This window comes from Primulina tabacum, chromosome 6 (genome assembly GCF_025594145.1).
Source record: "Primulina tabacum isolate GXHZ01 chromosome 6, ASM2559414v2, whole genome shotgun sequence".
Lineage (NCBI taxonomy): Eukaryota > Viridiplantae > Streptophyta > Magnoliopsida > Lamiales > Gesneriaceae > Primulina > Primulina tabacum.
In genome coordinates, this window is record NC_134555.1 from 2,130,220 (window position 1) to 2,142,728 (window position 12,509).

Sequence of the window (12,509 nt, forward strand, 5' to 3'; positions counted from 1 at the left end):
CTCCTACACAATCACCAAGGCCTATTCACCTGTTGGAACATTATTTGGCCGGTGCTGTGCAAACTGTACACTATAGTTATTGTCAGTTTGATTGTAAGATGTCCGAGGCTCGGAAAACATGGTCATGATACTGCACAACTTGCATGTATTTTAAAAATTGTTGTGTGATTTCCTGAATTAGGTTAAAAGTTTGCATATTTTCTTTCTTAAAACAAAATTGAAGAGGAAGAAAATAAAGTGAGCACGAGAAATAAATAAAATATAAGTGGAAAAATATATAAAAGTTTGCATATTTATCAATAAATACCGTCACTAACTAGTTTTTCAAAATAGTAACCAAATTGCTAAAAAATGTACTCGGAGAACTTATAATCGTTTTCAAGAGGTATACACCTTACTGTGTTTAGAGGAAAAATAATCCAAGCATGAATGTTAATGCAAAATTTGGTGCAAGCCCTTCGATTTTTCTCTTCAAGTTTTCATGTTGAAATATTTATTTTTCCCATCATCTCAATGGCTGGTTGCCAAAGCTGTGACCAATAGACCAAGAACAAGAAAAGGCTGGGCACTAGCCTGCAATGAATGCGCAAAAAGATCGAATTCATTAGTAAATGCTCTCAAATGAAAGATGGCATGATTAAAGACCTCATCTGATCCCATATTTTCTACTTTAAAAAAAAAATCAAGTTTCATCCTATTAATCACATCTTCTTTTCCCGGCTTGTCCCTATTTTAACTCGTGGATCCGCTCTAATACTTTCGTCGATGGTTACCAGATGGAGGGTAGAATAGTACCTGATATTTGACATCATATTTAACCGGGTCTCTGAGGAAGTATTTGAACTGCAGCACACAACAAAAGATTTAAATCAACGTACCAAGGTTGGAAATCTGATGTTCATTTCTTTATTTGTTTCTTCTGCGTTGTATCGACAACATTCGGAATGTTGATCAATAATAATAATGGCAAAAAGATTTGAGTTTCTTTACTTGGAAAAAGACTTGTGGGGCAATCAATCCAAGAAGTGCTAAAGCATGATAAGGTTTATCAGCACCTAGAAGATAGCCTGCAAAAGGCACAGCACATAACAAGAGTTTCAATGTATTCCCAAAATTATTACTATGATTCATACTTTGAGAGCCTTTAGTGGTAGTTTATATATTCAGGAAAAAAAATCATCTGAATCAATAACTATAAAGTATATTATCACCAGTCACAAATATCTGAGTGATGTCAATGGCACCAACACAGATCCATTTCGCAGAGTCAGAACCAAAAGCTACCGGAAATGACTGTAAAGCACATCACCGTTGCGAGTGATTGTAAATAAGAATAAGGCATATTTATTAAATCCCAGATTGAAGACACACCTGCAGTCCCATTTTTCTGTCTCCTTCAACACTCTTGAAGTCATTCACAATTGCTACACCAAACTAAAACATGAATGAGAATAAAAATTAGAAATAGTCTCAATCGGCTAAAGGGATCAGAATACTTTGAGAGATATCTCATACACCAGCAATGCTGTACAGAAGCGTTAGAACGACAATGTCAAGCGTAATGGTCCCGAACAAAGCTTGACCTGCCCACCTATTATTCATATAACAAGGCTTTTAACCAAAATTACACCGAAGTGTAGAAATACTTAATCTCCCACAGCTTACAAAAGACACTTGATATATAATTCTCATTTAATGGAATTACCAAGGTAAACTTATATAGCTTGCTCCCAAGGCGAAATTTCCAATCCACCAATTTCGTTTAAGCTGCGGTAAATAAGAATTTCAATCAGAGTTCAGCTGATCTTTTTTTTCGAAGTCGAGATAAATGTCCATGTTGAGGAAATGCAGGAGGTCTTGAATACCTTTAAAGGTGGCGCTGAGTAGATGTAAGACACCAAGGACCCACCAAGAGCAAGGTAAAAAATCACTGGAAAACTGTGTCCTGCCTAACAATTAGGCGTTACTAGGGGGAGATTTAGATTACTTAAGAGTAGAAATGAAATTGTTTTAGATTGCGTGCTTACCCACACATCTAGTAGACCAGCCAAGCCGACACCCGCTAGAAGTAGCACCCATATTTGTGTAACCACCTGAAAATATTGACAAATGTAATCAGGAAAATGCTTGCAGCATGTAATTCCAGACAGCAATCAGAGTACCACATACCTCATTCTCAGATATTGTGCCAGACGGCATTGGACGATAAGGCTCGTTGATGGCATCAATTTCTCTATCATACCAATCATTTAATGTCTATAAATTGAGTTGTGAAATATCATTATTGGTATTCTCAAATATATACTAGAATTATAATGTTAAGTAACTTGTCATGATGTAAGAATTACCTGAGTGTAGCCAGTTAGACATGGACCAGACATGATCATACAAACAACCGATTTAGCTACATCTTCGAAAGTCCAGTTGAAGTTTCCTGAGTGGGAATACCCTTTGTCAATATAGAATTGTGATCATAGACTTTAATATCACTACCAATACGAGATAGCAAAATGTCGAGATTTTACTTCATGGTTTCACGATTTCTTCTAACTATGTTTCTACTACGAGCACATAAAATGGTTACATTCACTTCAATGTAGGAACACAAATGAACCAAAAAATGTGGAATCCTACAGGTCCAAACTAATTTTATATTGTCATCATACTGATATCACGCTGAGGAAAAGTACTTGAGATCAGCCGGGAGATAAAAGAACCAAACACAATTTGGATGCAAGAAACATTAACGATAATGTTTTTGAGCTTGAAAAGAGTCGGATGCTTGCATTAGTGAGTAATATCACAAAAGTGTAATAAATTACCAGATGCAGCGGCTCCACATGCTACGCCCCAGATGAGAGGTGGCCAAGTTACAGGCTTAGCTAGCTGGAGTCGAATTTTCCACTTATCCTGTTGAATTGCACAAATTATTTGAAAACTTCATCTCTTATTCATTGTTTCCAATAACACATATACGATTTACTCGATCATTGTCTTAGATGCGGTCTTAAAGGTGAGTACTTGTATCAACCAGATACTTAAACAATTTTTTTTTATAATCTGCATTTACTATTTATGGTTGCAACTGAAAGCACCGATGCGAAAGGGCTTTGCAAAATCACAATCATCAAAGTTGGTTAATGTCCTTGTACCTGATTTCTAAAAGAAATATCAACTTCAGACTTAGGAGCTAATAAAGTGCACAAAAATTCTTGAAAGGGTGCAAAGTCCAATTCCTGATCACATTCTAAATATTCCTACAGTCATATTCCATTTCATCTAGAAGATCAAAATACATTTTGGCTATTTTAGAAACTGTGTCATGCGGTGAACATAATGCTAATGTTTGCTAGATCGAGATGATATTTGTGACCGATATATCTGACTGGAAAATCTAAAAAGCCAAGTTTAGCAAATTCCTTATCATTAGTAAGCTTTTCGAGATCCACTTTCAATGTTCATAAATATGTTAGTATATGATTATGGAATCATCCGAATCAACGAAGTTTTGAACTTTATATTGTCAGCCACCTAGCTTTCAGTTTCAGCATATTCGTTCGTGTAACTGTAAACTGGAAGGCAAATAAATTCTGATATTAACAAACAAATCAAACACTCACGGTTTCTTGCTTGGCTCCTTTTATGCCAAGAATCTGATTGATACTTGAACCACTCTCAGCAGGTGCCCTGTCTGGTGCACATACTAAAACAAATCAAATCTCATCGAAACCGAGTATCACTAACAGCCGAATTCCTCAATTACTCTAAAGCTGCATTTGACAGATGAATTTGAGATTCGGAAGTCAAATCTGCTGTTTACATTGGGCAAATAATTTTATCAGGCAGTTCAAATTATACATTTTTCTTCGATATATCTTTTGTGTGTATTTTGAAAGAACTTGAAATAATTACCTGCTACGTAGCATTTTAGTACAAAATGGTAGTTCGAGATACACGAACAACAGCCAATATTCAGAGCATGGATTTGAAATCATTTCATTCAATATTCTACTCCAAACGCAAATTGAAGTACTCACCATGCCAATCTACTTTTCAGTTTGCAAGACCCGCAAATCTAATCCAATATATATATATACCAAATATAATAAAATAAAAATAAAAAAGAAGCTTAACAAAAAGATAAAAAAGAAAAGAAATCGCAGCAGACCTTCATTTTCATCGGTTTCAGTGGCTCTCACCACACGCCTCCGTCCTAGTGCAATCCAGTGGAAATAAATGAGCAAACTTTCAATAAAATAATGTCGAAAATTTCGAAAGAATAAGCTTACTGTTAAGAGAAAGAGAGATTGATCTTGATGGGAGATGTGGAGTTCTAATCATAGCACTCAAATAGGAAGAAAATCGTTTGGAGTAGACAGTGTTGACTGAAGAAGCCATAGCAGAGGCAGGAGGGGGACACTTGACTGAGTTTAAGGAAGATCTTCAGTGAAAGCTCTCTGCGTAGTTAGCGCCCACACTCGAGCAACTCTGTTTTTTGCCAAAATGGAATACTACATAATATATTCTTCGAAATGGGGCCCCGAGGTTCGGTGGGTGGTAAATGGGACGTCAGGCGCGTCTGCGCGGGGGAGTGCAACTCATGGCCCGATTTGCAATGTGTAAGGGTACGTGCGCGACTTAGTTACTTCGAATGTTAGACTGATCAAGGTAAAATTGCACATATGTCTTTTGCTATTTTCCTAAAAATTTATTTTCCAAAATTTACTCTAAACATTTCTGGATGTGACCTTCCACTTGCCTTACTTGATGCTCTATATAGATGATTGTTGATGCTCCAGTTGAGCAAGTTTTAGCATTTCGAATGGCCAATCTATAAATAGTGCATATGGAACTCAAGTGCCTATATATAAAGACAGTCTCGAGCCCTCTCGCATATTACTTTCAGTTCTCTTCTTGTCTTTGCCTCCGCTCTGCTCCAACTTGTGATAAAGTTTAGGTACTTTTTCAGTTCGTCGACATAATATCTTCGTGCTAAGTTACTGCTGATTATCTTGTTATATATTGGAAAACAATTGTCCAACTTGGTACTCGAAGCCATGCCAAAGGGAACAAATATATTTTAAAAATATTTTACTTCATACATGTATATATTTGTTTTATTGTTTTTATACAACTCTCTGAATCTGCTCAAATTTTACATTACTTTATTCTTTTTTGAGAACTATGATATTGGATTACAAAAATGACATTATCTGTGTTAATATATGCATACGTTGATAAAAGAGTAGAGTTGCTTGTGTGTGTATTTTATGTTATATAAACTTATCGTTAATAAACTTATATGTTAAATAAAGTGTAAATAACATAACTAAGTTGGAGCGGCACCATGAAAAATATAAGGTTGTACTGGGATTCCACAATAACAAATTTATTGATTTTTTAAAATATAATTTTTACTTATATCATAGTTTATCATTATTCTAAATGTTGTCCTTCAAATTTTGCTTATTTTTACTTCTAAATGTTGTCCTTCAAAGTAATTTAGATTGTGTCTCGATTTCGTTCCATCAGTTAGTTAATCGTTAACAGTGGATGGCCGACGCACTGAGGACCACATGATTTTATTCTTTACCCCCATATTGACCAATCAACATCCATAAACCTAATTTCAGTCATAAATTGAACCCTTAAATTATGACTTAGGGATGCATAGCGAGATGAACTCAAATTGAGGGAAAATAATGTGCTGCTTGTCAAGTCTTAATGATAATCTACTGATTGGGATAAAATCGAGATACAATCTAAATTCGATAGATATAACTTAACACACACAAAACTTAAGGAACGAAATTGAAAATAAGGGTAAACTCTAAGGACATAATTATTAATTATCTATGTTTCTTGAATTAATACATTTGACAAAGAATTTAAAATTTCAAATAATTGTTTTTAAATTAATTTTGATGAATTTCAAATTTAATCATTTCAAATATTTCATTCAAAACAATCCCTCGAATCCAAACAAAACTTAAACTCGTGAATCAAGTAAATTACCTTTTAAAATTTAAATTTAAGTTCAAGCACAATCTCATCAAAACTCAAGCTCAAACTCAAACTCGATTGATTCGAACACACCCCAGTCGCACACGGCGAAGTAGTAAATTAACAAGTTCACCATATGAACCTCGACATTAAATTTGGGATAACCCAAACAAAGCCCAACGCGTAGTCCGAACAAAAACAATAAAAACAAAAAAAACCGTATGAAGCAGGAAAGAATGAAAGAAAAGCCCAATGCTCGGCCTAAATCCTAAACCCCTTCGCAGATTTCGTGTCGATATACATTCATAAAAAGTTTGTACTGTTTTTAACCCAAACAAGTCATTGTCAAATGGTTGAATTGGTGAAAGATAAAAATTTGTGTGAGACGGTCTCACGGATCGTATTTTGTGAGACGGATATTTTATTTGGGTCATCCATGAAAAAGTATTACTTTTTATGCTAAGAGTATTACTTTTTATTGTGAATATCGGTAGGGTTTACCCGTCTCACAGATAAAGATTCGTTAGACCGTCTCACAACAGACCTACTCTCGGGTCGAGAGTAAACTAGCCACATGGATTCTCGAGTTTTAATATATATACACACACAGAGACACATACATACATGTTTTTTATACGTTTTAATCACATCATTTCCTACATACATACATACAAGCATGCATGTTTTTTATACGTTTTAATCACGTCACTTCCCCTTGATTATGTATAGTATGATAACATCATGTCATAACAAGTTTGGTTTTATTTCGACACTCGATATAACTAGAACCTGATGCTAACCGAACTAGGAACCGAAATCCCCAGAAAGTAGGCTTAGTTGATGCGTATGCCCAACCGTGTCTCTCAAATGCTTCACGTTATGCTCTTGATGCTTCAGATTCTTGTGCCCAAATCTACACAGAATTGGATTCCCATTATGCCCAATCAAATTGGCATTCCTATGAAGTTGCCAACATGTTCAAGTACCAGTCAATTCTTATTCGAACCCAAGAATTATAGTTCCAAGGGCATTTCAGGAACTAAATGTTTTATGATGTAATAATACGATATATCTTACTTGATGAATATTAAAATATTTACGAATAAATAAATCAGTGTTGGATTGTGCTTAAGATATCCTCTAATTCCACCTAGTCTTATCCTTGATTCTCTACGGAACTACGATATTTATAAGATGCGCATCATACGGATTTGAGGGGTATAATAATTGAAATATATATATATATATATATATATATATATATATATATATATATATATACACACACACGTCTTCTAGAGGTGTGTAAGTTGGTGGAACAGGTATGAGTTTGAATAGTCACGAGGTTGATTCTCTTACCAACACTTTTTCGATATATATACACGTATTTTAGAGGTGTGTAAGTTGGTGAAACAGGTATGAGTTTGAATAGTCACGAGATTGATTATCTTACCAATACTTTTTCGAACGAATTTATTGGATAAAACTTGTACAATATGATTTACTTGACTAACATTGTTTTTTAAACTATTGTATTACCTCACTGATTTTATGTGATGTACAACGAAAAATAGCTATATTCGTTAAAAATTAAATATGCAAGATTTGACTTTTACGGTTTCTGACATAAAGTGTGTAATATAATAAATATTGGCTTTCAATTTAAAATTTTGAGTCAAATTAACCCTGGTAGATTACCAGTGATTTAATTAATTAATGGTTTTATAAGCTTGATTTAAAAGGTAAAGGCACTTTGCGCGTAATACTAACATATGCACCCAAGTAACACTTGGTCTAATGTTAACTCGCATTTCACATCTTCGAAATTTTTTTATGCATGAAATATATTATGTACTTGTGCCGATAATGTATGGTGCAAATAACGAAATGTGCAAAATAAGTTCGATAGTCTTAATCTAATGTCAATGGATATATTGAGAAAAAAAAAGGGGTTTTGTTTGGTTGTGTTTTATCTGAATTATGGTTGTAAACGAATTGAATGGATTAGAATATGTTTAAGAATTTAATTTCGAATTAGACTCGAAATAGATATATTCGAGCTCGATTCAAAGCTCGAAAAATTTGAATCATTTTATACGAATTTAGTTCGAATCAAAGCTCGAATTTCGAATTCGATTCGAAATATTCGAAAATGTTCGCGAACTATTCGAATTATTGCTCGAAAATAAATAATCGAAATCTATTTATATTATATTATTAAAAAAATCTAGGCTCGCAAGAAGTTCGTGAACTATCAAACAATATAATTTAAGTTCGAGTTCGGCTAGAAAAAAGTTCGACCATATTTGAGTTTGACTTAAATTCTATAAATTTGAATATAAATCTAATATTTTTCGAGTCAGATCGAGAAGTTTGTGAACCAGCTCATAAAAGAAGAAAACAAAGTTTCTTGTACCTTTCAAATTATTTAAGTTTATCCTGTCTTGATTCTTCGATATTATATAAAATATTTATAAATTTAAAATATATACAACGTGCAATATAATATTTAGAAGTTTTTTGGGATGAATGAAATGTTTATATTAAGGCATAGTTTGGTACTATAAGATAAGGAAGTGATTGATAAATAATCCTCCTTATCTCATGTTTGGTATTTTTTTAAAAAGCCAATGATAATATCATGGACCTTTGATAAATAATTTTTTAGAAGGATAAAATGTCCCTTCTATCAGGTGTGATGATTTTAATTTTATGATAAAATACACTACAAATGACTTAATTGTCCTCAATTTATAAATGATTTTTATAAATCTATGCTAGTAGGTAGAAATTAAAATCAAATAAATATTTTTATTTATTTTTATATATTATATAATATGATAATAATAAATGAATTCGAGATAATTATATAAATAATTTTATAAATATCAATAAAATTATTAGTATCACTCGATTAACCTTAAAAATTGATATCTGACTTGACTCACAAAATCAAGGGCTCAATTATCATATTATATAATATATAAAATTAGGTAAAAATAAATAAATCATGCAAGCACTATCGGCACATGAACAGATAAAAAATATGAACCCAAGCAACAATTTTGAAATTATAAAATTTATTATCATAAGGTTAATTTTGTCATTACAATCTAATATATAAATTTAATCACTCTTATTAAAATCATATCAAACATTAAATATAACATCCTACATCTTATTTATCCTTAACTTATCCTTATATTATATATCACATGTTTATCCTATTATGTGTACCAAACTATGCCTAAAAATAGTGATTATATTGGGTGACATGAAATTCCTTTTTAAAATTGATCTAATGTTTTTTTTTTCCTGAATATGAACAAACAAATCGAATAATTTCTCTCAGTTTTAATATCAACGGGTATTTTGAATTAATTATTTTTTTTTAACATGTCAGCACATGCACACCCATGTTAGATTTGGGAATACTAATAATCTTGAATTTGATGATAACGAAACTTTTATTATGTTATCAACAATTTACCCGTGTGTAGTTGCTTGTTCAAGTTCGAAGTACTCAAATGTGTAGTTGCTTGTTCAAATTGAAAGTTCTGAATGATGAATCCGCAATCAGCAAAGTTGAACATCTAGTTAGCATAAGTGTTTTGATGATATACTCTATCATTCAAATTAGCAGTCACCAAAACTAACGACCAGAAATCTAAATTTGTTAAAAGTCATACTTCTGGTCTGTTTAGCTAAATCGGATGTTATAAAAGCAAGCTGATGGTTGCAAGATCAAATTGAATGTAATGTAAACATCGATCAGCTTGACACGAGCAGCTGTGGTATTTTAGTAAGCCTGGTTAGCTAGACTATAAGAATGAAACAATTCAACGTGCTCTACGAAGCTAATACGATGATCTACAAATCATATTCACAAGTCAAAGTCTAAATCAGAGTTTGAAGGTTATGATAAACTACAATGAAGTTGCTAGTTCTGCACGGGAAGAAATCAGCAAGGCTAAATTCAGTGGACCTTAAATCAGCAATTCAAAATCCTGTTGGGATGCAACCAAAGTCCCATATTGAAATATCTAGAGAAAGATCATGGGTTAATAAAGATGGAATGATATCTCCATTGATATGAGGCCTTTTGGGTGGTTCCAAAAGCAAAATCATGAGGGTTAAAACCCAAAGTGGACAATATCATACCAGTTTGGAGATATCCGGATTCCATTGGTCCTAACAAGTGGTATCAGAGTCAAGGTCTAGATCGAGCCGTGTGGGTAGAATCCTCGATACCTAAACGAAGGAGGTGAGGGCTCCTGGTAAAAATCCTTGATTAAACTCTCGAGGTGGTTTATGCTCCCAGTATTCATGTAAGGCGTGTGCTCCAACGCAATGAAGTGGAGTAACCTCGATTGGAGGACGAATAAGGCTTGAGGGGAGGCTCGGACCATGAGAAGAATAGTGAAACTTCGTTTGAGGGGAGGATTGTTGGGATGCAACCAAAGTCCCACATTGAAAGATCTAGAGAAAGATCATGGGTTAATAAAGATGGAATGATATCTCCATTGGTATGAGGCCTTTTGGGTGGTTCCAAAAGCAAAACCATGAGGGTTAAAACCCAAAGTGGACAATATCATACCAGTGTGGAGATATCCGGATTCCATTGGTCCTAACAAATCCAACATCGCATAATTCAGCACCGCATATTCAACAGATAGATCCAGCATATCAAAAATCAGCAAACTGAATTTAGCAGACCAATTCGGCACCGCAAAATCAGCAGCGGTCAGAATTCAGTAGCAGTCAAATTCAACAAATAACCATCAACGCAAATATAACTGTTTCAATATCAGAAACAATACATAAACTTTTTCAATAGTCATATTCTTATTTAAATCGTTCATATCATTGTTTGATGCTATAAATACAACTTGAAGAACAAATATAATAATTGGAAATGGATTCGAAGCATGAGTAACATACACAAAGAAAATAGCTAGAATTAGAGAAAGTCCATGTGTGATGATACATTTGAGATATGCATACACCGTAAATGATTAAATCCTCGAACGTATCACTCACACATATACATTAGAGTATAGATTCAAAGTTTAGATGGACTTGTCAATGCACAAAGCCATTAAAATATTGTGTTTGTATAAGAGACATTAAAAATGATGCGGATTGTGAGGTTGTGGCCTACAATCAAATGTGTTAAGAGTTTCAATTAAGTAAGAGATAAGTAAAAAATTGAAATGAGTTTCTACTAAGAGTCGTATAAATCAAATTTTTCTAGAAATATTTTTCTAAGTAGAAGAAAGGTTGACATGAGAGTTGTTATTATCCGAACATCCATAAACAAATTTGTGCATATTTATTTTATTGTATTTACTCATTGCTGCTCTTTTTAAGATGTATTGTCGAAACATTTTATATTTTCTTCAAATGTCAAAATATTGTATACCGAGTGTTCGATAAAAAATTTCATCCAAAAACGTTTTTACACATTCAACTTGGATATCTTTTAAACATTCAACTTGCATATTTTTTAAATACTTTACCAAAATATTTAGTCGACTTCTATGAAATATTATTTTGAGTGTTTTTCATTCAGTTTGAAAACCAGTCTCGATTTAATTAATCGGCGTGCCAAATCGGCCGCAATTTCTTTTTCCCTCTCGAAATCGAACGTTTGGTAGCATAGTTTCGATCGCGTTTTGAATTTAAGGAAAAGGACCTTGTACTAATTCCACCCCACTCGTAAAGACCACATATTCATGCACTAAAAATCTACCCCAATCCCATCTCATTCAGACCACAATCGGGTCACTCCAATAATCAATGTCACAAGTTTTTTTATTCGTCTAGTAAAATAGATAATTTAATATTAAAACAAAACTATTTTAAAAGATTTGATTTTATGCTATATTAATTCACGAGTTATTCGAATGTGTTATTTCATGAGACCGTCTTATTATTTATATATATGAAACGAGTAGATTTGATCCATATTTATAATAAAAAAATCATACTTTGATGTCAAAGTAATACGTTCTTATGAATCATGTTGGGTAAGAAATCTGTCTCGTCATAAAAAAAAAGTTGTGCTATAATCTAACATGTCACCATGCTATGGTGTTATAAAAACAAAGATATTGAATTTAATTAAAATTAAAAAAATAAGTTGGTTGTTTGGTAGCTATGTGTGGCACATTTTATTTAATTTATTAATCAATTTTAAAATTGGCTGCAGGGTTATCTCCTGAGGGTCGCGGAATTTTGTCGTCCCCATGAATCGGTCCTCCCGAATAACATCGTTGTATTATTTGGACCAATTATGAGGCTAATATAAATTAACTTGTGAGCCCTCACTAAAAAAATAAATTCTGCTTAGCGACGGTTTATTCTATGATTCATAATCTCCATATGAGCTAAATTTTTTTTTTTAAAAAATGTACAAATGTTTTCTAAGTTTGCAACAAATTACTCAAAAATAGAATGTTCGGAAAATATGTTGTGTTCGATTCCATTGATTGTAACATCTATTA

At 33.0% G+C, this 12,509-nt stretch overlaps 1 protein-coding gene across 2 annotated transcripts; it reads right to left on the reverse strand.

Moving 5' to 3' along the window:
- Positions 1 to 297: 297 nt before the first annotated feature.
- On the reverse strand, positions 298 to 4,533 carry LOC142547988 (chlorophyll synthase, chloroplastic-like). Of its 2 annotated transcripts, none has more exons than XM_075656361.1 (15): positions 4,290 to 4,533; positions 4,169 to 4,213; positions 3,621 to 3,691; positions 2,823 to 2,910; positions 2,349 to 2,434; positions 2,170 to 2,256; positions 2,028 to 2,093; positions 1,866 to 1,949; positions 1,706 to 1,767; positions 1,516 to 1,591; positions 1,372 to 1,434; positions 1,212 to 1,293; positions 991 to 1,067; positions 796 to 843; positions 298 to 573 (listed from the first exon to the last, which is right to left on the reverse strand). In XM_075656361.1, exons 1-15 carry the CDS (start codon positions 4,396 to 4,398, stop codon positions 511 to 513), a joined length of 1,107 nt encoding a protein of 368 aa, XP_075512476.1. In that variant the 5' UTR covers positions 4,399 to 4,533; the 3' UTR covers positions 298 to 510. The 2 variants fall into 2 exon arrangements, with proteins under 2 accessions (XP_075512476.1, XP_075512475.1); XM_075656360.1 differs by having other exon boundaries at positions 3,621 to 3,703.
- Positions 4,534 to 12,509: the final 7,976 nt, after the last annotated feature.